Source organism: Acipenser ruthenus, chromosome 1 (genome assembly GCF_902713425.1).
Source record: "Acipenser ruthenus chromosome 1, fAciRut3.2 maternal haplotype, whole genome shotgun sequence".
Classification (NCBI taxonomy): Eukaryota; Metazoa; Chordata; class Actinopteri; order Acipenseriformes; family Acipenseridae; genus Acipenser; species Acipenser ruthenus.
In genome coordinates, this window is record NC_081189.1 from 92,684,149 (window position 1) to 92,710,212 (window position 26,064).

General features: G+C 35.6%; 2 protein-coding genes across 6 annotated transcripts in view; both read right to left on the reverse strand.

Annotated features, from left to right (window-relative positions):
• intu (inturned planar cell polarity protein) overlaps positions 1–12,151 on the reverse strand; it is a 33,549-nt gene extending 21,398 nt beyond the window's left edge. For 2 of the 4 annotated variants that reach the window (XM_059032253.1, XM_034034210.3), the window contains exons 1-3: positions 10,301–10,595; positions 5,408–5,997; positions 3,827–3,912 (exon numbers count right to left, since the gene is read on the reverse strand). In XM_059032253.1, the coding sequence (XP_058888236.1) occupies positions 3,827–3,912; positions 5,408–5,997; positions 10,301–10,449 (825 nt within the window). In that variant the 5' untranslated portion in view covers positions 10,450–10,595. Of the gene's footprint in view, positions 1–3,826; positions 3,913–5,407; positions 5,998–10,300; positions 10,596–11,848 lie in introns of those variants that run through there. The other 2 variants (XM_034034209.3, XM_034034208.3) reach the window with 2 other exon arrangements.
• Positions 12,152–14,709: 2,558 nt separating this feature from the next.
• Positions 14,710–26,064, reverse strand: part of LOC117421014 (uncharacterized) — a 31,032-nt gene continuing 19,677 nt past the window's right edge. For both annotated transcript variants that reach the window (XM_034034855.3, XM_059032275.1), the window contains 6 exons: positions 24,844–24,986; positions 22,780–22,876; positions 22,110–22,262; positions 20,805–20,977; positions 20,379–20,544; positions 14,710–19,376 (listed from right to left, as the gene is read on the reverse strand). In XM_034034855.3, coding sequence (XP_033890746.3) covers positions 19,179–19,376; positions 20,379–20,544; positions 20,805–20,977; positions 22,110–22,262; positions 22,780–22,876; positions 24,844–24,986 — 930 coding nt within the window. In that variant the 3' untranslated portion in view covers positions 14,710–19,178. The remainder of the gene's footprint in view (positions 19,377–20,378; positions 20,545–20,804; positions 20,978–22,109; positions 22,263–22,779; positions 22,877–24,843; positions 24,987–26,064) is intronic.

Below are 26,064 nucleotides of genomic sequence, written 5' to 3' on the forward strand. Positions count from 1 at the left end.
TTTTTATATTTTTGTTTGTGATGTGCAGTACGAAATAAAACAAAACAGTAATTCTAAGTGAAATTGTTTATGTATAATATGGCATGCGCAGTTAGACTGTAAAAATGGGGAGCCAACTCCAGGACCGCGATATATCCGAATCCGCAGTATAGCGAGGGCCGATATAACGAGGGGTGGGTGTATTAAAGGTTTTATAACAGAGATTGCAGCTCTGACTGAGTCATTCAGCCTTGATTACAGGATACTTAAGTGTGGTCATATCTAACCAGGGAAGCTACATTAATGACTGGTTTTGTAAATCCCAGAATAGGAGATAATAAGAGGGCTAAGCAATCACGTCATACTGACAGCAGGGTTCATAATAGTATTTTTTGTTTGTTTTTTTAACTAAAAAAAATACTGTGTTGTCAAAAGTAATACTGATATAAGGCAATGCAAATGTCTCATCTACACAGTCAACGAAAAAATAAGAATATTCAAGATACTTTGAAAAAAAAGGCTACACAAGATCTAAGCAGTGGGATTTAAATATGACCACTGAGATCATTAAACTGTAAGTTTCGAAAATCAAGCATCCAACATTGCATGTAAGTCTCTTCAGTACATTTTAGTACAGTACATTATTAAATATCAGAGAAGGTCCAATTTAGTGATTTAAAGCACGGTGGTATTTGGATCAGCCAACATTTAAATCAATTGACTAGACCACATTCTTTCCATGGACACAGGTTTATCAAGTACTGTTATTATCCTATATGGCTATGAATTATTAACTTTTTAACAGTGTATTTGAACTGAATTGTTGCCTTTTGGTTTTTAAATTCTGCTACAACAGCAAGACAACGCATCCTCTCAGATTACAGATTACTTTTTAGTCTAAACTCTACTGCGGTTCGGCATTAGTCCCCCTCTTTATAATACCCAAGATATATGTGAGGTCAAAGGTAACAATCACCTAGATAAAACTTCTAAGAAACTCATCACCTAGGTAAGAAACTAGAGTCAGGTGGACAAATGTTTCGGTTAATGTCTTCATCAAACTACTCTAGGTAATGATCAGCAAGAAAACTTTAAATAGCCTTTAGTTGAATCCAGACACATGTTTTAAAATGCGTTCCTAATATTTTAAAGCAAATGCAGTAAAACACTATACTGAACTGACCAGTATTCCAATAGTTATTATTCTGAACAGGTCAACCTCTACTTTAAATGCATTTGCTAGACATTTAACACACTCAATCCAACCTGAATTATCTGCATTGTTCACAACCATTTCCTCAAATTATCTTCACATAAGCCATTTTAAGAGGTTGCTTTGTAAACCTGCAAGAAGTAATTTTTGTGAAATGGCTCACAGGCTGCATAAAGTAATTTTTATTGCTTGCTGTATGGTAATTCCTTGATATGGATCATAAAGTATATTGAAACTGAGCGTTCATTATTTTAACACAAATTCTATGAGAAGCATTGCAAGCGGATGTAATATGCGTTAGTAACTGTGTGGAATTCAGGCTCCTCGTTGCCAGCTCTTATGTATCCAGTTCAAACTACTTTTGTAGCTTTAGAGCTCACCTCCTAACAATGTTCACAGCACTTAGCATTTACATATTGGTTGACACAACTAATTAATGAGTAGTGGACTTTATTTAAAAAAAACAAAAAAAAAAAAAAAAAAAAACACATTGGCTTTAATGACAATATAAGCAAAATAATATGAGCACCTTTATGGCATTTGTACATGCTTTATTAAAATGGACCACAGGCAGTCAAGGTTTGTTTGCTTTTACCTTAGTCACATTAAACCACTGTCATTTGCTTCTCAATCTGATTGGACTGAACTTTAAAACCATTACTTGGACTGAACTTTTCATGTTAAGATTTGGAAAACAACCTAATATTGGTATCACTATGGTTTCATTTGTAATGTGCCTATACTATCAAAGGTATCCTTTTCAAAGGTACACCACAAGCAAGGCACAGGTTAACTATAATTTGCTGTCATATTCAAATGAGAGGTCAAAGTAATACAGCACCACGCTTTTTCCATAAATAGAAATACAGACCCTAAAGGAGTTTAGTTATTTATTTTCGTATTTGTTATGGTCTGAATCCTATCCTCTCATTTGGATTGAAGCTAATATTCTGACAAATGTGTCAAGAAAAACAAAAAATAATTTCTTCCCAGGAGCTTTGTAATATTACTAATTATATATGTTTGAATTCTGTTTTCTGTCACCAAGTGTGCTGTCAGTTTGAACTATAACTGATTCTGTCCTGTGCTTTTCTCACTGAACATTTTTTAACCACTCTGCTGTGTTGTTTAGATTTCCTTTTAAGTCACTTTATTGTTCAAATTGGCACTTATTTGCTGGTATGCAAATACATAATTTCTACTTTCACAGGGCCTGTCTGTATTAAAATCAAGTTAATAATTAACAATAAATAAAACAGTCAAAAAACAAATCTGTATTATATTCAAATACAGGTTGTTTTCATTTTTACTTTACTGGTCTCTGTCTTTCTTGAAATTCAAAAATCACCATACTGTACACTGTAACTGAAACCAATATCATTTTACCACCTCAGTCAGAGATTTTACTGTTCTAGCACCAATGGGAATCACAAGTCAACTCAATCATTCCTACAGTAATCGCTTAATTAAACAGCAGAAAAGACCAGAACCTTCAAAACACATAACTCTTAAGACGGACAGCATCAAAACTATTAGTTTAGAATTATAGTTGCTGGATGGAGTACTTTGATGGGAGCAAAAAATGCAGGATAGGAGCAGTTACATTGTGGAACAAGCAGCACATATGATAACAGAATTATAGATAATAGTCAGCTTCCCAAAGATGACAGATCAAATACTCTCAGGAGTACAACTCGGTGACCCATACCCCACCCTATAAACAAAGTTCAGAGACCATAATCAGAGGAAACCTTTAGGATAATTCCCTCTTCCAAATATTTCACTAGGGAATAAGAGAAAATTACATTTCCCCGGCTAAGAGCAAGAACATTCAAGCTAAAACATTAAGGGATATCAAAAATAAGTCTCTAAAATGGGTACATTCAAAAATTCAATTTTACTGAATAAGACTACCTGTTTACTTTAAAATGTATTACGTTAGGGGGCTCCCGAGTGGCGCATCCGATAAAGGCGCTCCGTGTGGAGTGCAGGATGCGCCCTTTAGCCTGGACGTCGCCGGTTCGATTCCAGGCTATTCCATAGCGGACGATAGACGGTAGCTCCCAGGAGGCGGCACACAATTGGCCGAGCTTAGGAGGGCTTAGGTCGGCCAGGGTATCCTTGGCTCACTGCGCAACAGCGACCCCTGTAGTCTGGCCGGGCGCCTGCGGGCTTCCCTGTAAGCTGCCCAGAGCTGCGTTGTCCTCCGACGCTGTAGCTCCGAGGTGGCTGCGGGCGGCTGAACGGCACGTGCTTCGGAAGACATTGTCCATCATCTTCGCCCCTCCCAAGTCACCGCAGTGTGGGTACTTTCTGTAAACCGTTTATTGAACTTACTATATTTCCATAGTTTATATTTAGCTGTAACTGTGTAACAAATCTGCCAGGGTTTAACAATATTCAATTAAATGTATCTTTGCCAATGTATTTAAAATTTATGTGGTTATTTAAAAAAAAAAATATTATTAATGCAATTTATACCATATTAAGAGTCTTATGAAGTCTTTCTCGATGACTTCATGAAGCTTATTAAAATGATACAATTTACAGAGTGGAAAACACAAGTACAGCCAATGATGTCCTATACAGTGTATGTGTGATGCGTGAAGTAACAGTGCTTCAAAGATGTCATACCTGTGTAGGACCAGGGATGCATGACAGGACCCTCTCGATGTTCTCAGATGTTACATCAACATCATTTACTGCAACAAGAAAATCTCCTGTAACAACAAAGGGGGAACAAGGCAAGTATTAAATATAAAATGTGACAATTCAATAAAGAACAAAGAAGTGTGTAAAAGTAGTTTCTAAAATGTACTGATATCACAACTTTGTTATTTTGTATTTAGGTTTATTTTTAAAAGTGTAAAATAAAAGCTCCCAAGACAGCTTCAAATGAATGGATTTCAGCTTATTTTATATGTTGTCATGGAAACATAACGCTATACTGAAAAGAAATATATCCTATAATAGTCACTGCAGTACATATGTAGGAACAGTATGTGCAAAAAATATATTCTTGTAATATATATGCTCCTACGTCATGACGCTCCCTGGTCGGCTGCTTCATTTAAAAACAAACCACCACCATTATAACTCTCACACCCACAAACACAGTACTGCACAACAGAGAAAAAATAATCCATTTCTAAATAGACATTCAACCAAAGAATGACCAAAGTTAAAAAAAACATTATACTTTTATAATGCTGTCATTCTGGGGAAAAAAATTGAAAAAAGTTTCACCGCTCTCCAAAAGAAGCTAGAGCAATTAACTAGTCTGTTATAAAGTACTGCTATTCAGTTTAAAATGATCATTAATAATGATATGATTAATAGAATAATAAGGTACTGCACCTTTGATGCTAGAAATTAAAATAACAAAATTACCATCCGTTACAAAAGAGATGCACAACCAACCATTTCTAGCATCAAAGGTGCTTTTTTCTAATGTATTCTAACAAATACATATTTACAAGTAGAATATTAAAATAACTGAACTGCACTAACAACGTGCTGAAATAACAAACTTTTTGAAACCAGGCTAATTAATTTACATCTGCAGCAGATCAAGATCAAGATCAAATCCAATCCAATTTGGACTCCAAAAGCCTTTGTTAGAGTAGGATTGTGGGCTGGCACTAATCGTGGAAGATGTCCAATACAAAGAACATGAGAGGTGCTTTTGGATCATGAGGGCTGTACTGGAAATATTTGTGCTGGTGAATTAATTTATAAATAGCAATTAGCCTATAGAAAACGTAATACATAAAGGCGATCTCTGACTTATGTGTAATCTCCGGTTGCACATTGGACTGTAGACTGTAGGAGCCAGCGGCAGCCCCAGTTTGATATTGGAACAAGAGGAGTTTGAGTTTTACACACTGGTTTAATTGCGCAGATGGAAATGTGGCATAGCGTATCCTAAAAAAAACCCTGCTGAAAACAGAGCTCCTTTATTATGTTTTAATTTCGAACAGCATTCTCTTTACAGAACACGTCTGAATGTTTGTATGTGCCAGGGTTTTTGGTCTGATTTGTTTCAATTAAGCAGACGAATTAGAAAGTTCCATGCCAAGTATAAAAAAAGGGTCTGATATGAAGTCATTTCAATTGTGTAGTCACAGTTTTTGTATTGTTGATGACACTCTATGCTAGACGCTTAACCCAAATCTACTGCAATCCATATATCCAAGTAAAACATGTTTTACTTACCTATTAAAATCTGCCCACATTTGATTGCAGGGCTGCCTGGGACCAATCCATGAACGGTAAGTCTTTCTTCATTACAAGGCTCTTCAACTTTACTCACAACCATTCTGGTCCAGGAAGGTTGATGAATGATCCCCAGTAAAGCCTCAAGCAGCTTGTATCCTTTTGCAAGCGTGCTATTACCTAACCTTTTGGGGTTAACATAAACACAAACGTCCTTAAACTGCTGCTGAACTAGAATACCGGATTTCTGATTGGGCTGGTTTTTCAGTATCGAGGCTGGTCGCGACGACTGGCCAGCATTGTAGGAGTTGGAATTCCCTTTATTGTCTGACCGCCGTTGGGAAAGCTTTTTCTTTTTCAGGATCTTAGCTAGCCTTTTCAGTCTGGGCTCATACTTTCCTCCCTCCTTGTGTTTCTTGCTGTCTGTGATGATCTCTGCTTCCTTGTCGCTGAAGCGTACATGGTTGGCTCCAGGTATCTGTGTGGTAGGGGTCTGGGTGAGAGTGGCCTCCTCTTCCCCTTCGCTCAGCTCCAGATAGAACAGCTCTCCATTCTTCTGCACATCATCCAGCCACTCAGGCTCAATGTCACTGCATTACAGAAAAGAAGCAAAAAACCTTCATAAGGATGGGATCTGAGAATACAGAATAACCCAACATCTGCCCTGTTGATTTCTATTAATGTTGAGAATTTGGCTCTCAAAGCAGCATTGTGAGGGCCTGTTGCAATGCAGACCTTGGTTATGACTGTATGGCATCACCTTATTTAGTAGTACAGGTATGCTTTGTATGAGCACCTACAGTATTTACAGAATATAAACAGGGAAACAAGATCACTAGGGTCCGTAAAACATAGATCTCAAAAAGAAAATTGAAATTATTTTGATGATACACAGAAACCACTAAACCTGGTTAGACGTAAACAAGCAATCAAAACATAAAAGTACTTTTTCCAGTTAACAATTTTATGACATACTGTAAAGCCACTATGTGTACATCTTTTAAATGCATTTAATAACTACTGTTATTAAATGCATAATAATATCTATTGTTAACAACTAAAAGTCAATTTTATTTACATATACCCTTATAAAAGTTTACCATTGTAAATCTGCAAATTTCCCAAGCTTTTCCCATGGATATATTATAATTTACCATGGTTTGCAATATTTTTAAATATACTTTAGTATGCTTACCCATGCATTCACTATGCTTTATTACACTTTGCTATGCTTTTACCAGGGATGGAAATAAGGCTCCTATGGCATACTGTAGCAGTTTGATCAATTCCTGGTTTTACTATGAGTTTAATAAGACACACCTGAGCTGCACAGTGTGGCTAATCAAGCTCAAATGAAAACCTGGAAAGGATGGAACTACTATGCAATAGGAGTCTTATTTCAATCCCGTTTTTCAATGGTACTTTTTACACGCCACACTGTAGGCTTTGTACCAGAAAGGACATTGCAATTTCCATATTTCAAGCATAATAGGTAAATTGAGGAACACATCTTTAAAAAAGTGCAACTAAAAGAAAAATAATAAATAAATATCATAGGTTTAATAATCAAATTCACTTACTAAATACCACGTATAGCCTTTTTGATTCTGTCTTTATTGCCGTGTCAACAAAAATATATTTGACACACACACCAGAATCAAGATGGTACAAAACATAGTCTCAGACAAAAGGGTCTGGGCAGTTAAAAAAGGAGAAAAACCACAAAGAAATAGATTTCTAATTGTTCTACTGAAAGATATACATTAAAGTAGAGATTCGGCTTTATAACAAAACAACAATTTATTACAAACATGCATAAAATGACATACAAAAACGAATTTCATACTTATCAAAAGTATTTGGGCAATCAACATATTTTGTATGAAACCCATTTGTTGCTAATTATTGACAATTATCATGATTGAAAACCAACACCTGATGATAATTATAGGATAAATAAATACATAATCATCAAGTGCAGAAAAATAAATTTGAAATTTGTGTTTCAAAAAAGCAACAAAAATGGTTAAAACTAAAGAGTACAGCAACAATCTCAAAATGGCAGTGATACAATGAATCACTGCCATTTTGAGAAACTATCAGAAAAATAGCAAAAAGACTTGGTTTACTGAAAAGCACTGTGTAGGCTACCATTGAGAAACACGGGAGAACAGGAACTACTGCAACTAGCTCCAGGTGCAAGAAAGATTTCTGCAAAATCTGGAAGAAGATCGTTCGAGCAGCCCGACAAAATCCTCGGATTACTGCAAAAGATTTGACACAAGAATTGATAGATGGTCAAGAAATTCACAAGCGAACAATTCATAACAAGATGAATGTCCATGGGCAAAAACCAAGATGCAAACAATACACAAAAGAAAGCGATTAGAGTTTTCCATTGAATACATGAAGAAGCATGATGAGTTCAACCAAATGTTATGGTCAGACGAATCCAAAATATAACTTTTCACCAAGAAAGCAACAATATGTTTGGAGGAAGAGAGGAGAAGAAATTTAAAGAACAGTTCACCATGCCCAGTGTTAAACATGGTGGAGGTGTGTTAGTATGGGCTTATTTTTCTCTCTCAGGCACTGGTGACCTTCGTATTGTAGAAGGATCAATGAATGCTGCAAGATAGCAATACATTTTGCACTCTCATTTGTTACCCAGTGATAGAAGGCTTATAGGACAGAAGTTTTTATTCGAGCAGGATAATTATTATTATTTGTTTATTTAGCAGACACCTTTATCCAAGGTGACTTACAGAGACTAGGGTGTGTGAACTATGCATCAGCTGCAGAGTCACTTACAATTACATCTCACCCGAAAGACGGAGCACAAGGAGGTTAAGTGACTTGCTCGGGGTCACACAATGAGTCAGTGGCTGAGGTGGGATTTGAACCGGGGATCTCCTGGTTACAAGCCCTTTTCTCTAACCACTGGACCACACATAATGACCCTAAGCATTCTGCAAAATATACAAAGGAATTTCTGAAAAAAAAGGAAGATTACAGTTATGGATTGGCCATCTCAGCCCCAGACTTGAATCCTGTTGAAATGTTGTGGATTGACTTGAAGGCTGCTGTTGCAAAAGGAAACCAAAGTCGATTGAAGAACTCAAAGCTGTATGTGTTGACGAATTGGCAAAAATATCTCTAGAAAGATGCCAGTAACTGGTTTAAAAATACAAAAAAAAGAGACTGCAAGCTTTTGTGGGCAAGGGTGGGCACACAAAATACTAATGTAAGGGTGCCCAGATTCTTTTGTCAAAGTATGAAATTAGTTTTTGCATATTATTTTTTATTTTCAATCTCTACTTTAATTTCTATCTTTCAATAGAACAATTAAATTATAGAAATAACTTTCTTTGTGGTTTTTCTCATTTTTTAAAAACTGACCAAACACTTTTGTCTGCGACTGTATGTGAAGCATCAGGGATGGGGCAGAGATAATTTAGTATATGCCTTCTTTTAAAAATGTCCTTGCTGTGCCAGAATTAAAACCAAGAATGCAGGCAAACTTTTTCCCTTCCCTTCTTTTAAACCACACTAATTCTATGGTAAAGTTTGTAAAACCACATCCATAAATTTGCTGAAGATGTAAAACTACATTAAATTATTTATTAAGTTTAACTTTCCAAATTGGAACAATAAAGTTCAGTGCCTTATAGGCTGAGGAAAGATTTCAGTAGGCCTATGAATAATCTATTAAATCTAGGTCACAAAATAGCAGTGAAGTAGACTAGTTAGTATTCTATTAACTTATTTGACCCCAGAGACATGTACGGTAGTTTCAATTATGCATTAATTGCTCTGGAAGTAGTGTGTGTAAAGGCAACAACAGCACAGTAAGTACAGTGAACCAGTATACTTAATATATTTGGAACATCTCAAAAGTAGCTTGACTAAGACAGCCCAGACCTGCATGTACCCAAATACAGTAGTTGCAAATATCTACTTTTAACATTTAATCTATTTTTGGTATCATTTTGGTGTATTTTTATTTACTTCTAATTTTGTGAAATCAAAAGTGAAAGTTTTAACTTCAGGGCTCGACATTCTGTTCCACCTCATATCAGTTTTGACAGGTTCAGGCATTAAATTAAATTGAACAAATAATTAAGCTACCTAAATCATAAGATCACCAATGCATTAATTAATGCTGCAATGCAATGGTTATAATATATTAATACTATAATGTATATTGTAATTTAGCAGTTTAGTTCATTACACATACAAAAAAACTGGATGGATGGCTACTGTTAATTTTCACTTGTAAAGCAGTATTCCCAACCTTGAGAACAAATTAATACATGACTATGAAATGATGTAGTTTACAGTATTGTACAATCGCTCAATGTTGTATAATACTTCCATTTTAAAATGTTTGTCATCTCTAAAATTTCAGTGAAGGTTAAAGTCAAAATTCAGTACTTGTTGTCTGTCAGTGCACTCTATGTATGGTATCAGCTCATTCTAATACTGTAATACACTACTAGTAAAGTCACGCAGCAGAAGGTCCCACAGCTGTAATGACTTAAGAAAAAAATACTAGCCCGAAAGGATTATGTCTTTCACTTCCACTAAAGCTCAGTCTAAGTGCAATCAAAATAATCTATTATGAACGTTTAAAGGTTTAGCATAGGGAGCCCTTTATCTTTCCTGATCAACACTGTTTTATTTGTGGAACGAGTTTGTACACAATTAATTACCAAGCTTAGCAAATCTGGTAAGACACGCATGACATCACAATATTTACTTGCACTTCAAATACTTATTGTATTAGGGCTAACGCACACTATCAATGTGTATTGCATTCTAGCTTATTTTAACACACACGTTATTAACTGTTAACTGATCTTTACAAGTACAAGCAATGTGGTGGTTTCTTACTCTGAGTAATCGGAGTCTGTGTAAGACGATGCTGCACTAGATCCATTCTCACTCCCACAGTTGCCCTCTCCGTCTTTCTCCTGCTCTCGGTGTCTATCAGTGTAGGGAGACTCAAAAGATTCATCGAGTTCTTGTTTTTTGGAAGTCATATTTCCATTTGCATTTAACCATCAGTTTACTTTACTTTCTTTATAATTTCTTACAGCAACAGGACTGTTTCGCCATGTTATCCACATCCGGGTTCTTTGCATCATGTGACGACCAGTTCCTCATTCTGATTGGATGTTCACCTCGTTGTCATGGACACCTGGAAGCTTTTAGGCGCTGTATGCACTGATAGGAAGTCTAAGAGCTTTAAATTATGTATGATACAACAGTACTATTAGCTTGTGCAACAAAACACACCTGTAAGCAATCGCATACATGTCTGGGTTAGAAAGGTCGGAAATGATAATGTTTTTTTTTTGTATGTGTTTTTTCCCCCCCAGTGTAATAGGTACCGCAATAACGATATATGTTTACGCGTTTTCTGGTTAAAAAAAAAAATGTATACCGGTAAAATAATTTAAAGTGTAGACATATTGTGTAAATGTACTTGATTAATAATTGTCGTCTTAAAACAATTCAGATTGTATAAAGAGGCATCAGTATTTATTTAGATACCCCTTGTCTGATTAGTTTTCCCATTTTCTATATTTTCCATATTTTCCATAAACAAACACAGTTTTGATACTTTACCATAACAGAGGGTTTTCAAAAAAGGCTGGTCTTGGTATGTTTAACTACTGAAACATTTGCGTTATTTATAGCTAACGTTGTTTAATAGGGTTTTCTTAATTTAAAAACTAAAATGGTGCAACTGTTGCACTTCAGGTTTAAGTTGAGAGCAAGCATTACACAGTGTATATTCTAGTTATATAATTGGTTTGCTACCGTTTACCATTAATTAGAAGAGCGAAGCCCTTGTTAAATGCTCCAATAATTATAATAGTTAAAAACTAACATTTAGTTATATCTAGCCATTTATAAATTAGTTACATTAATTCAGTATTGTATAATAACATTCGTATTTTTTACATTTCAGTTAGAACGCTGCACATCTCTTTTTCGTTTTTATAGTCTAAATGACGTTTGGCTGTCAAGAAAACAATGTTTTAATAAAACAAAGAACAGCACTGTTAGTTATCTGGATCGACTTAGTTTTTAATTTGCACGCGCTTAATAAATTCAAAATCCTACGACTTTTAGGAGAAAATTATATATATAATTTTTCTCTCCCTATATATATATATATATATATATATATATATAGAGAGAGAGAGAGAGAGAGAGAGAGAGAGAGAGAGAGAGAGAGAGAGAGAGAGAGAGAGAGAGAGAGAGAGAGAGAGAGAGAGAGAGAGAGAGAGATACCTACACTAAGGTCATGTTCTTGTCCATATAACAAAAACGAATGTACATTAATACACACTGGCACACTGGCATTAAAACATATCCTACTACCAGTTAGAAATTAATACATGTTGGATTAGAGCACCAGATTTTACTGACCTATACAGAAGCACACTCCGGACTGAATCGAAATCCTCTAAATTCTTGGATACAGGTCTGGAGATTCTCCCATGTATTCCAACATTAAACATTATTCATCTCAGTATCACATTTCCTTAAAGAATACATATGGAAATGAATTCCATGTGTCTTCCACTCCATTTCACTTAAACTGTAAGACGAATGGTAACAGTTAGAGGATCCGTATCACTTCTTGCATCAATTCTTATAACATTTGAAGCAGACGAGTAGAATATCTCCGTTACTAGGAATAGTGAAGTGTCTTTTTAAGCAAGTCCTAAATGATTATACCTTGAAGATTCTTATTTACAGGACAATAATCCAAATTCCCTTTACTCTTTATGGTGGCAGCAGTTTTTTTCTCTTCTAGTTCACACGTCAATCACGAAGAAAACAAAGCTTTCGTCCCCTTCTGTTTCTTTGAGCCACTGAAAGCAGTGGTAAATTCTTAACATATCCAAGCCGCTGTGCGACCAAATGCAAAAAATCCTGAGTACCGGTCCTGGGCAAAAACTTTTGGTATACCCTGCAGGTGGGGGCCCTTTGTCCCTCCTACACACATAATTCTTCTGCGTCCTAAAGCCTGTTTGGTTCAGGCGTGTCTAATTCTTAATGACACTTAAACCTTTAATGTACTGTTTATTAGTGAATTAATTAAAAAAGTCACACTTATTATATAAACGATTTAATACTTGTGTGTAATAAGAAAGGGATGTAATTTAATGCTTCACTTGTATAAATGTGTTTAAAATCTGGGGAATAATAATAAAAAAAATGAAAATCTTAACTAGTGTGGTCATTACATTTATTTATCACAAATATGGACAGTTGACAATGAATGACATGTCTGCATTTCAAGTACAAATACAGAATTTAATATGTTCAGTGAGTTTAAAAAGAGCACCATCTTGTGGCTGATCGATGCCAGCTCACATGTGACCAGCAAAAGTGATGAAAAATGGGTATTGGGAAATGGGTATTGCGCTGTTCGTCACAAACTAAATCTAAACCACTTTAGTCAAATAATAGCATGTGTGCACCTTGGCTTGGTAATACTTGTCCACGTCTCCAATATAATATAAGCAAAACTAATGAACTGCAATATTATGGAAAAAAGTCGACCACAAAACTTTTGTTTTCTGCAGCAAGCCCACATTAAACCAACTTTCTGGCAAATTTGGAAATACACTTTGTATTGATGGTTCTTCTCTGGGAGTAGTTATGGAATATAAATATCTGGGGTTATGGGTGGAGTATGCTTCTGACGTGGCAATTACAATATGTAAGTTAGGATTGCTCAAATGAAACATGAAACAGGAGAAAATGATGTCTTCAGATACTGATGTTGAAGCTACAGGCCTTACAGTTCCATCTGTAAAGTATTCCAAAAAGGATCAATAGAGAGGCTATACAATTTTCACAGCTAAAATATTTTCAATTAGGTAGTCTCTACATAGAAGTTGTTTTATTAGGTGCTTTATTTATTAAAACAGCGTCAAATATTTTCAATGTTTAGTCTTACTTCACTGTTATAAATGAAAACCAGCCTTGCTAAGCTGTTTGAGAAACTTCGACATACAGTATTTGTATTGTTTAATGGGACAGGCCTGCAGTGTATACTTCAGCTTCATAAGTGCAAACAGAATGGTATAAAACATATTTTGTAAAAGAAACAGAGTTAATTAATTCTATGAAATTATAGAAAAACAATAATTGCTTGTATTATATTTTAAATTATTTATTTTCATTTTTTTTTTTTACTCTTTAATATCATACCTGTGTTCTGTTGTTAGGTAGGTAGATGTTTTATCACTGGTTGAATCCTTGCTCCAACTGATTTATAAAGAGAGCTTTATTGCTCGGGACAGAGCTTCATTGTTCTGACATGAAGGGTCCTTTGCTTGGGGTGATTGGAAGCTGAAGCTGCCACAAAAGACAACCATGTCCAAGGACTACTTTAAAGCGAATTACATATGTTGTGCTTTTTCTAAACTATCAAAATTCTAGGCCTGTAGTTGAACAACAGATGACTTGAACAGGATGAAAAAGCTAGAAACAGAACAAATATACCTATGGTGACTGAGATAGTGAGATTGCCAATTTATCTTACATAGCTTTGTTTTGCTTGAAAATTCTTAACTAGCAACTAGCAAACTAAAGGTTCCAAAGCGTCAAAGCAACAGCGTCCAGTATAGCATACGGAGGCTTTCACACTGGCTGTATAGCATAATGCTTGATGTTTTAATCATGAGTAAGTTGCAGTGTTGCTTTGGTGTTAACATCACCTGACATTGCCTATACAAGAAAATATAAACTGAGCATTTCAATACCAGAATTCCGTGCAAATGCTTGATGTTGTTTTCTTAAAGTGAATTACAAAGTGAAATGGTACTGGGGGGCACTACAATCTACATTTGACTGTGGGGAATTATCTTTAAAACCAGGCAAGATAACTTCTCCAGTTGTTGCAAATGTGAATACCCATAAAGTCACAAAGAAACATTGTTTAATGGGGTTTCATGTTCAGTTTTTGTTACAGTTGTTCCTTGGAATTTAGCTTTCAAAATCTGCCCCTTGTTTACTTAATTCAGAAGCTTACATTTAACACAGTATAACCCATTTACACAGTTGAGTATTCCACATTATATTGATTTCCATCTGACAATATGTCTCTCATCTTACTAAAGCTTATGAAAGGTGAAGCTTTAAAAAAACATTAAACATTAGCGAGTTACCCTTAGCAAGGAAATTTAGCATTGGTGCCTTTGTACAAGTCAAGGAATATTGTGTGTGCTGCATAGAATATCTCATAAACACTGTCTCATGTTTCCAACTCTTTATTTTTGGTAATACATATTAATGTAGCACAATGATAACACAAATAAACAAATAATAACATCATAAATGTAAGGCTGGCACTGTAAAATGAGCAAGTATCTCTCTCCCAGATAATTTATTCTTATGCTTTTAGATACCACTCTTCAACAGATAATCAGAAGTGCAGCAGTCCTAAGGGAACTCTTCTCCTGGTGACACTCAACTTTAACTTAACAAGCTGCAGGTCTACTCTTTCTGTAATGTACTTTTGACCCGCAGTTACGAGGTTCAACTGTATATTGTATTTTAAAGTTGCTGGAATGTAGCTGGGGGCCTTATTAAATGTGTTTCACGATGAAGGATTTGCCTTTTAACAGAGTCACATGATCAAGGGCTCCCCTGGTTTCTTTCACCGTCACATTTGGTAAACGCTTTAAGGCACTAATTTGCTTTATTAGGTTCAGCTGAGAGAACACTTCTTGACCTTTGGGAGCTTCCCAGGATGAATGTTCAAATGTGGCGGAAAAGCACTTAAAAATGTCTTTGGACAGAAAAAGTATTTCTTTTACACTTTGATGCTTTTTCAGTTCACAGAACTTTAGCCCTGGGTGGAAAATGATATTGTAAGCCTTAGTATCTACTGAAGGACTAAAGTTTAATATAATATAATATAATATAATATAACTTATTCTCCTCATCGCGCAACAGCGAACCCTACTGGCCAGACACAGAGCATATTCAGAGTGGATAAGAAGCAGGTCTGATCTCTGTGTTTTCGGATCGGTAGCCGGTCTGCTCAGGGTTGCTCGGCATAAAACCGATTCTGGCTTTAAGCTTGTGAGATCAGAGGACGCTTATACACCCTCAGAACGTCCGTACTGTGTGGGGACTTGCTGCGGTGAGGAGAAAAAAACATAATTGGACATTTCAAATTGGGGGAAAATAAATATAAATAATAATTGGTCACTCAAAAAATACTACAGAAGAAATTTAAAAAGTCTGTAAAAAACCTGCATGAAAAAATACCTCAAGAGGAAACTTCAGGTTGTTGTACTAATTTTCATGATGCAAGACTTTACAAAAGTCTATAAACAAATATAGATATTATTCTATAATGTCCCAGGGTGGTGCTATAATGAAGACACAGAGAACAGGTCTACAATTCAAAACAACCAGGCTTATTCCCTTCATTATATTGGTTGTCCTTAAGCTCTTACCTGATGCTGATCTGCTGCAAGCTATTTTACTGTCACTGTCCTACATGTCAGCAATGGATCAGCACCAAATCCAGTTCTCCTATCCACTGATCTAATCCTAAAACATGTTTTTTCCCTAGGCCTAAGGTACACCTAAAACAGTACAAAAACAAAGGTAAATTAAAGGGTGCTAGTGATTGCTTGACTGAGGGACCAACAGCCAATAAGTATTGGAATAGACTGGCGAGATGCACGAGACCTCACCTGGGTGTAGCATGGAACAATTAGTACTGATTTTAAACCATTTTCTAACCATCCATATCTACAGATTTCCAGATTTCCTCTTGGAATTCACTGTACAGTATTGTCACTCAGGTAATTCCCAGATTTGGATCCCCATTTGTATTACAAAAAAAAAAAAGCATTACAAATGCTCACAGTTTGAAAAGACTGTTTTCTTAGTATTTGATCCATTCAGGTTCAACATTTATTTTTGTCAGGAAAGAATGATGGCTTTACATTCACTACAATTAAAAGTGTAGTGTTAATACAAGTATAAGTTATAGACAAAAAACACAATTTCTTGGAGAAGTTTTATAAGATCAGTGTCTCTGTGATAACTCATATACATACCTAACATGCAGAAATAATTCTCAACCCATTTTTTTGTTGGTTCTTAGTTAAACTTTATTATACATTGAAAAAAGTTTGCAAAATATATCTAGTATTTGTTTTAAGGATTAATACTTTTAAATGCCCTTTTTACCGAATGCATAGGTCAATCTATGTGTTTAGGACAGAAACACATTTACATGTTAATATCTGTATTATGACGTGACATTTAAACAACCGAAACAGGCCTGAGGGCATTGAATTGGAACACCCCCATGAACAGCATTAAGTCTGCCCCGGGCTACTTGATCCAAGTTTAACCCTCTATTGCAAGAATTATGTTTAGCTGACAAAAAAATAAATAAATAAATAATAGATTGGGATCTTGACTTTACTGTACCAAGGATTCATTTTATACCTAAATATTACATATTTGACCTTTGACCTTTTTTGGGGGATGAATGTAATTTATACATGACAACTGCGGTTAATAATTTTATGAAAAGAATAATTCCAACGCAAAATAAGTTTAGATTTCCAAAGGGGAGCTGGGTAATGAGTGCGGACAGTATGTCTCCAAAGAGGCTTGTCATTGGTCACATAGGATGATGATGGTAGTGACTTCATCATTTTCAGCTAGGCTCTCTTCACTGCCATTATTTTGCTCTTCAGAAAGAATATTGGAATTTTCTACTCTTTCCTCATCTGAACTACCGTCACTAGCATCACTGTCATTGCTATTTTCAGGGACTGCTGTAGTACTGCTAATCTGCCTGCCATAAAAAAAAACAAAATAAAACTTTTGACATCCACCTACAAAAGAGACGATCACAATGTGTAGAATTTTGGCAAAAGACTCAGCGACTGTGTTCATGATATTCACTGAAGTTGCATGATGTCATTTATAAATTACATACAGTTTTCTTATGTTTTTAAATATAATTTGTTATTATTATTATTTGTTTATTTAGCAGATGCCTTTATCCAAGGCGACTTACAGAGACTAGGGCGTGTGAACTATGCATCAGCTGCAAAGTCACTTACAATTATGTCTCACCTGAAAGACAAAGCACAAGGAGGTTAAGTGACTTGCTCAGGGTCACACAATGAGTCAGTGGTTGAGGTGGGATTTGAACCGGGGACCATCCTGGTTACAAGCCCGTTTCTTTAACCACTGGACCACACAGCCTCTTCAAATTATCCCCAAACTGCATTCTACTCTGGCACAACACGTAAAAAAAACAATTTTTTTTTTTTTACATTTTGTTTACACAAAAATGAACTTAGCATGTTGCTGTTATGCTATGTGCTTCAACAGGTGGCAGAGGTTGTGCTTGCTTCCTTGGTTACCAGTCAGGATGATCACATGACTAATCCCAACAGTTTTAGTCATTTCTACCTAACAAATGTTTCTTAGTACTAAAATAAACAGTTTTTTTTCTCTTTGTCATTGGTTTTAAGTTCCCTTTAAATATACTTATAATATGTGGCCACCAGATAGAGTTGTACATTAGATTCAAGCAGAAATCAAATTATTAATATAATAAATGCACTAAAGCTGTATCTTTATATCTGAAAGGTGTTGTTTGCTGTCAACCCCAGCCATAACCCAAACATTTACAATCATATTATAACCTTACATTGCATGCATAGTATAATAACATACTGGACCGTATTTAAACTTCTAAGTCTATGTCAACAGCTGAAACTACAGGAATACATTGTGTAAAGCAGTTATTCATTTCTCATAAACTGCACTGTTATTAGTGATAGAATTGCAATGTGTATGTGTTCCTCATTGGTAAGAACAAAGGGGATCCTGGCTTCAGAGCAAACGTCAGCACCGTTTTTGTGCTTTAGTGAGTTGTAAATAAGTTAAGAGTCCAGTCCTTGATCTTATTTGTTTGCCTTCCATAATGTGAACACTTTATTTATGGCAATTCATCAATGTCATTTCTTACAAGTTTTACTGGTAATTTACAATTTCTGACCAATCCAGCGGATAATCTTTTATTTTTTGTTTCAAATTTGACTCAATTCAAGATACCAACATTCAACAACTACCCATACATTTACTGCTTCTGTACATTAGACATCTACTCCCAGACATTTTCATTCAGGTTTAATCCCAAGTCTCCATGGCAGTTGCTCTGCGCATGCAAAGGAATTTAGCCATGGTTATGCAGTACTTACATTAGTTATTAGCCCAGATACTAAGATTAGATGTATGTTTTGGGGGGCGGGGGTTGTCAGATTTTAGACTGTACACTTATATAACTTGTTGCAGTACATGACAATCTGGGAGTAATGTAATTTAATGAGGATTGTGTAGGAAAGTATCTAATAAAACAAGGCCTATTCTATAAGAATTCTGGACTCATAATTTGTAGAGGAATGGACTATAAACCCTTACTCTGAAAACTTAAAAATCGTCCACCATATTCCAGGAAGCCCTTAAATAAAATACATGTATCTATCCCTGCTGTGCTAGTATAAGAGCAATCAAACAATGTGGATCTCTGTCATACAGGCTTGAGTGAACAACCTCTCACTTATTCATCAGAACATGTCACATGGTCAAATTTCACATGCAAACCCTGAATTCAGTGATCATGCACACAAGTGCAATTGTGCGGTCAGCCACCATATGCTAATCTGAGTAATACTGAAGTGATTGTCTTTTTTTATATTATACTTAATTCATCCAGTGTTTTCAGTTCATCATCTTGTAGAGGTCTGATGAGATTGAAAAACTCCATCAGGTTCAACAGGATCCCTCTGTCAAACAGATTGCTGACCTGTTCTGCTTCATCCTTGAGATAGCCGTACTTCTGCTGCTTTAGGCGTTCGTTGGTTGTTGCATTCTTTGCTGCCATATAAAGCTGGTAAAATATGAGTGAATAAATATCCAATTAATTTGTTCATCATAAGCAATACAACAGACAGTACTGAGAGTGTTTTTTTTTTCTTTTACCCAATCAATACCCAGCCACCCAGGGGAGAATATGCAACATCAATACAACACGTACTTATGTGGGAGACTATTTTTGTTGAAGTCATTCACCTCCACGGTATTAAAATGCTCAGTCATAATTTAAGTTACCTACTGAGACCATTTTAAAGTACACCACAATGTTTAATTGAATTGAACTGCTAAATTATATCTCCTCATTTTTACATTTAAAAATAAAGCTACAGTAGTCTCTTTCTAAGAGAATACTGCTTGGGAAGCAGGCCAAGTGTTCTCTTAGCCGAAGTGCTCTCTAAGACAGAGTTGACCACCGGACGCAACATGCCAAGGCCAATCATGATATGAATCAATGAATACAAATGTATTTATTACTTATGTCATGATACAACATATGAAATTAAGAAAATATGTAAGAGAAAAGCAATAGGCAAGGATACGTTAATAAATTAACTGACAAAATAAATGAACAAAACACCCCTACATAAGGTAAAAGTGCAGCAGTGGCTCTTGCATTAATTATGAATATGATAATTAATTTTAACACAATGGTTATTTACACAGCACCGCCCTACACACGTTAAAAAATGCAGCAGCAGCTCTAGATTACTCTCGCGAAAACTTGAAAACACTGAATTAATCATTTAAATTTGAGTTTGATGATGATGAGTTATCAGGTTACAAAACAGTACTGTATCAATTTTGAATCGGTTAGCAACAAATCTCTAGCGGTGCCAAAAAGGTGTTCTTTTAAGTGAAGTTCCTGTTCCTTTAGGCAGAGCATTTACAATGGGAAAATTCAATTTCACCACACGGTTGTTCCCTAAACCGAAGTGTTCTCTTATGAGGTGCTCCTATACGCAGAGACTACTGTAATGACTATCAGAATGTAAAAATGTAATAGTTTTGTACTTACACAGGTGCAAGTCATTATTCCAGAAATAACCCCGATTACAGCCATAAAGATGAAGCCAATTCCAACAAAAATGCTGCTTCCCATCACATGAAACCAGTCCAAGCAAATATACACTCCTAACAAACAATTGAAGCTCATGGTACCCAGGAATCCTAAAAAGTAACTCCTAAAAGAATGAATAAAAACAAACAAAAAAGTTTTTCAAAAAAACAAAAGAATTCTTCTCTTCCACACATGGTTAAGAGGCTGGATCGTTTTATTCTAGTAGCAGTAAGGACTTTAATCACTTTTATACTTATGTGACTTGTGCAGTTGTTGTGCTGCCTTAAAATTCAAATACTGAATATTAGCTGAGTGAACTCAAGGTTGTTCTACTGTATATAATAATGCATTGATATTAATGATCCATGCCTTTAGAAATCTCACCTGTTTCTGTAGCCCACATCATTATAGATATATGGGCAGTAGTGATCGAAATGTTCCACACAGCGGTTTGTGACGCGGCAGTGTTTGGTTCGAAGGGGTTTTACTAGATGGCACGTATGGCAAAGTCTTTGTAAGGAGTTTTTTCCCTGTTTCCATTCATCAAAGTAGACTGCCTTTAAGAAAAAAAGCAGAATTACAGGACAATTAATTGAACAGACAAAGACAGCATGAACAGACAAAGAAGGTTACTTCAGAACTCTTAAGTGTAATTTGACCAATTAAAAAGGAGAAATGTATTTAGCAGACACCTTTATCCACAGCGACTTACAGAGACTAGGGTGTGTGAACTATGCATCAGCTGCAGAGTCACTTACAACAACGTGTCATCCGAAAGACGGAGCACAAGAAGGTTAAGTGACTTGCTCAGGGTCACACAGTGAGTCATAGCTTTATTTTTCGATCATGTACAGTACAGCTGAAACACAAAATGCTGTATCTATGCTGTAATTCTATTCTGATTTGTACAAAAAATCAGGTCCCATAAATTGCTTCTGGTGACCTACATTTGAAAAGCAGTCATCTCACCAGAATGATTTTTGGTAAGAGCTGTAAGTGTGTACAGAATAATGGCCATTTTCCATAAGAAATGCTTAATTAAATACAACCAGGCTTACATTATTACTTTTGTATAACAATTTTGCATGTTATTGACAAAATTCTTCGAGTTAAAAGTTTGGTAACTGTGTTACTTAGCAATTTAAGTTACTCACAAAAAGAGCAACCTACTACGGGGTTCATCGCTCTTATTTTACCTACATGGTTATTTTTATCACTTTAATTGGATTAAGTATTGTGAATCGTTACAGTTTAGCTTTTGTGAGTAGCCTACATTGCTGACTACCCGAATGCAGCAAAGACAGTTACCTCTGTTGCTTTGTTAACATGATCATAAGCATTTTAATTAATATTTCAGCTCAAAATAAACTCCTTGTACTTTAAGAGTACACAACTTTAGACCAACCCTGCGTGGAATAGACCTGGAGTGCAAAACCTGCAACTGCAGCTGTTTTTCAGTATTCCAATTACATCTCTACAAACGCTGATGAGAAGTGACACCTGCAGAGAGACAGATGCAGCCTGTTTCATACTAAACACTGCAGTCTCAACCACAGTCACCTTTCACTCTTGGCACATAGTGCTATGACACTGCACTGTCTGGAGCTTTTCAAAGAAATTGTAAGAATCTGTGTTGAATGTTGTTTCTGTGTATGTGCTCCCCAGAGGGGTAAGAGCTAGGTTCTGTACCTGTCTAATGGCCCGATCATATTCCTTGCTGTCTCTGGGAAGAAAACCTGGATCCATCAGGGAAGCTTTTAAGAAGAGAAACCACATCAATGCATTGCCGAGGAGGAAGGCCATATGAGACTCCCATAGCTTGTTAAAGGAGACAGAAACAATCTGCGCAATGGAATAGAAGGTAATTTCACTCATTAGGGTGAAAGTAATGGATTTTGTAAAAAGAACACTCGTAAAACGATAGCACTGAATTACAGAATGATACTGGCTTATGGTCTCTTCAGTCTAGAGTGCTGCAACTGCCAAACCTTCAAATCACAGTGAATTAGATTAATATGTATTGGCAAATATTTTTAAAAGAGAAAAGCACGGCTGCTCCAGTATACACATGACAAGGTCATTCGTCGTTATAATAGGGATCCCCGTCCAATTTCAGCAATCAGAAAATATATCTGAAATGTTCAAACAACAATCTTTTAAAAGATCTTTCTCTCAAATATCACAAATGAAAAAGAAAAAAAAACACATTTTTGTTATAAAATACATAACATGCAAACCTCACCATTGACAGGTACGTGTACAGTGTAAAGCACTGGTCTAGTTCTTGTTGTTATTGTTTAATTCTTTATCCTGCTTTGTTGTAATGACAATAAAAAGTGGCAAAGTGAGTAAAACTTACCTTAAAAAAATAAGTAGGATACCCCCACACTAATAAACAGATATAAAAGAAAAGGATTTGACCTTTTGACTTCCCAGGCGGGCCAAATGCCAGAGCACTAGAAAAACAAACAAAAACATACCTTTAAGCAACAGTCCTTAGATTTTAAGTGTTGTGTTACGTGGCCAGAAACGCCTGCAGTAAAAGCTATTGCAGGTATTAGCTCACAGAATTTACTATAAAGCTGTGCTTTGACAGTGTTGAATGACATTTTCTAAAAATTAAAAATACATCATAAGCATATTTTAATGTAATCATAAGGGCAAATTTTCTTGCTGGAGTAGTCAACCTATTGTTCTGAGTGGTTTCTTTCTAGATTAATACTGTTAAAGCAATTTTATTTCACTGTGAAAATGTGCTAGATGAAAGAGTTTGAGCAGGCATATTGAATGTAAAAAAACAAACAAAAAAAAATACAAAATAACCATAGGTCAGAGAAATAAGCAAAGAAGATTACATATTTTATACTTAGGGTAAAGAGGATTACATTTTTTTTCTCCAAAATACAGAAGTTAACCTGGTTTAAGGGCAAAACAAAAATATTCCCAGCAAATACACATGCAATCTCTCTTGAAATGAAGCTCTTTTCTCATTGAAGTCATTTTAGATAATGTAATGAATCTGACACTCGTTTAGTGGAAGTACATGTTTATATTTATCAGTCATTAACTTCTGACTTTACCTTCCACAGCCATGACGATTTTGGCAGGAAGTCACTGGCTGTCTATTTACAGAGCTCTGTCTTTTAATATGAATGGGAACCTTTCCAGTCTATCTATTTGTCAGCAATGTCCTTCACAGCAAAATCTAATCTCTGGAAAAAAAAAGACATTACCCTGAAAGGCATTACATAAAACGATTACTATTTTACATAATTTTGTTTAATGTTCCCTGCTAGGAATAGGAGGGGAGACCAATTTGAGAAGAGCACAAATTCATTTGACTTGCTGACTGCACATGTGCGGAATATTCCGCCAGTCTAAGCCTTGTCCTTGGAATTGAACTGGGACGGGCGGCTGAGAGGCCAGAGAGTGGAGGAGAAATGTCACTGACTATACTACACAGATTTGTCATAGCTTTAAAATTACACAACAGGATATACTAGTAATCATGCAAGAGATCACAAAATAAGTGTTAGATACCATTGAAAGCCATGATAAAAGAGTCTCTCTACAACTAAGGTAGTTATTGTAGAGTTGGTCCATATTTAGGGCTAGATCCTTTTTACTCCAAATCAGAAATGAAAAACACGCCTACTAAAGTGGGTAGTATCAAGCTGTTTCTAATTAGTTTTAGAATTTTAATTGTTATTTTTTTTCTCTCAGTAAAAAAGCATGCTATTAAAAAGCTTTGTGCTTTGTCTTTAAGAAAAGGGTTCAACTTCAAAACCTTATTTTTAATAAACTAGATAGGCAACTTGTATATTATATGTCAGTGGTTGTGACTGACTGCAATGTGAAGTGGTTTAGGAACACTATTAAAACATGCTAATGCTGTATTGCTGTCAACTTATTTTGTTCAATTACATATATCTATTGGGATACATACTGTATGAGCTCATTGACATCATTGCTTAAATTTAGGTTGAGTAGCAGTGTGAATCAGGCAAGCATGGTTTGAATCCTGTTTGCTCCTAATTGCTGAGGGTCAACAGGGAGAGTTGCACTGACTTTTACCCTCCCATGGTGTTAGACAGCTAACTGTCTGGGTATAGTTCATCTCATTGTGCTGTAGTGACCCCTACTGGTCAGGAATCTGGCGAGTTCAGTCAGAGACCTCCCAGTCTGGGCCTCGCTTCAGTAGCTTGGTAACATCCAATGCTTAGGTTCAGTGGGTGAAAGCCTGTCCTGATCACGGGGGTTGATAACGGTACTTATGATAATGACAGGTAAAAAGATTGATATCACTCCTTTATCTTGTACATCATTTATTACAAATAAAATGTAGTACATTGGCATAATCTTAAATACTGTAAATAACCATCAAGTTATTACAAACTGCAACTGGTACCAGCATGATACTTACCTGCAGTCAAACTTTGTACTAAGTCGTCTTGATTGGGCAATAGAATTTTCTAAATACAAAGATACATCTTCATACTTTCGACCTCTGGACAACTTCAGTGGAGTGTTCCCATTTCTGTCTTTGACTTCTAATTCAACACTATCCTGTAACATAAAAAAAATACTTAGAAATGGAGGAATATATTGATAAGGCTAGCTAAGCATCTTTAAATACATTACATTATTGTCATAAATACACAGTGTGCCCATAATTAACTGAGATTAATGGGAATCTCATTACTTATTAATGGCACTCAACAATGACTTTAGTATTCATTGATTTTATTTTGAGGTCGCAGACTTCCAACAGATATAAGTATCCGAGGATGAGACAGGAAACAAATGAACACGGTAAACCAACCTGTAGTCACATGTTTCAAATTATGACTCATCAGCAGGGATCCTAGTTTTCCACAAAAAAAAGATAAAAAAAATAAACAAAATCTTATTCCGCAATTAAAATAAAAGGCTAAAATTGAGTCCCCTCCTGTCACATTATAAGATACACAAACAGTACTACTGAGTAACAGTTAACACAGGAAGAATTTATTGGTAAACTTTCAAATTCTGAGGCAGTTACAAGCTCACCAGTGCCATAAATCAATAATATAATATATAATATAATATAAACAGATATTTTACTTTAAACATTACAAATACTTCTGTGTACTAATAATAATAAAAAAAAAAAATAGTATTTGTCATCTGGATGGCTATTGCCTAACTCATTGACCTGATCTTTAGGGGTGATTTTGATCGTTTTCAGCATCTTTAAATAGCTTGTTCAGTAACAGCAACGCACGTCTAGAAACTTACTGAAGTGAACCGCAAGCCACTTACCAACACGAATGTGACCGTGCGCCTCGTTCAACCTTGACCTCTGTACACCAAAGCAGTTTTATTCAACAAGCATGTTTATGTATATTTAAACCAAAATTGCCTGTGTTGATGATTATGCATGATAAGTGCATTGATTTGGTGATCAAACAAACAAAAAAAGCCTTGCATGTTTGTTGCCCCGCCCCAAGTATAAAACAAAAAATTCTCAGACAGCATAGAAAATCCATGTTTTTCCACGTTATTCCGCAGCAAACGGATTCCGAGGATCCCTGCTCATCAGTAACTGTAACTCAAAACAAAAACATCTCCATGTCTTGTAACATGATTCCAAAACTTTTTTTTT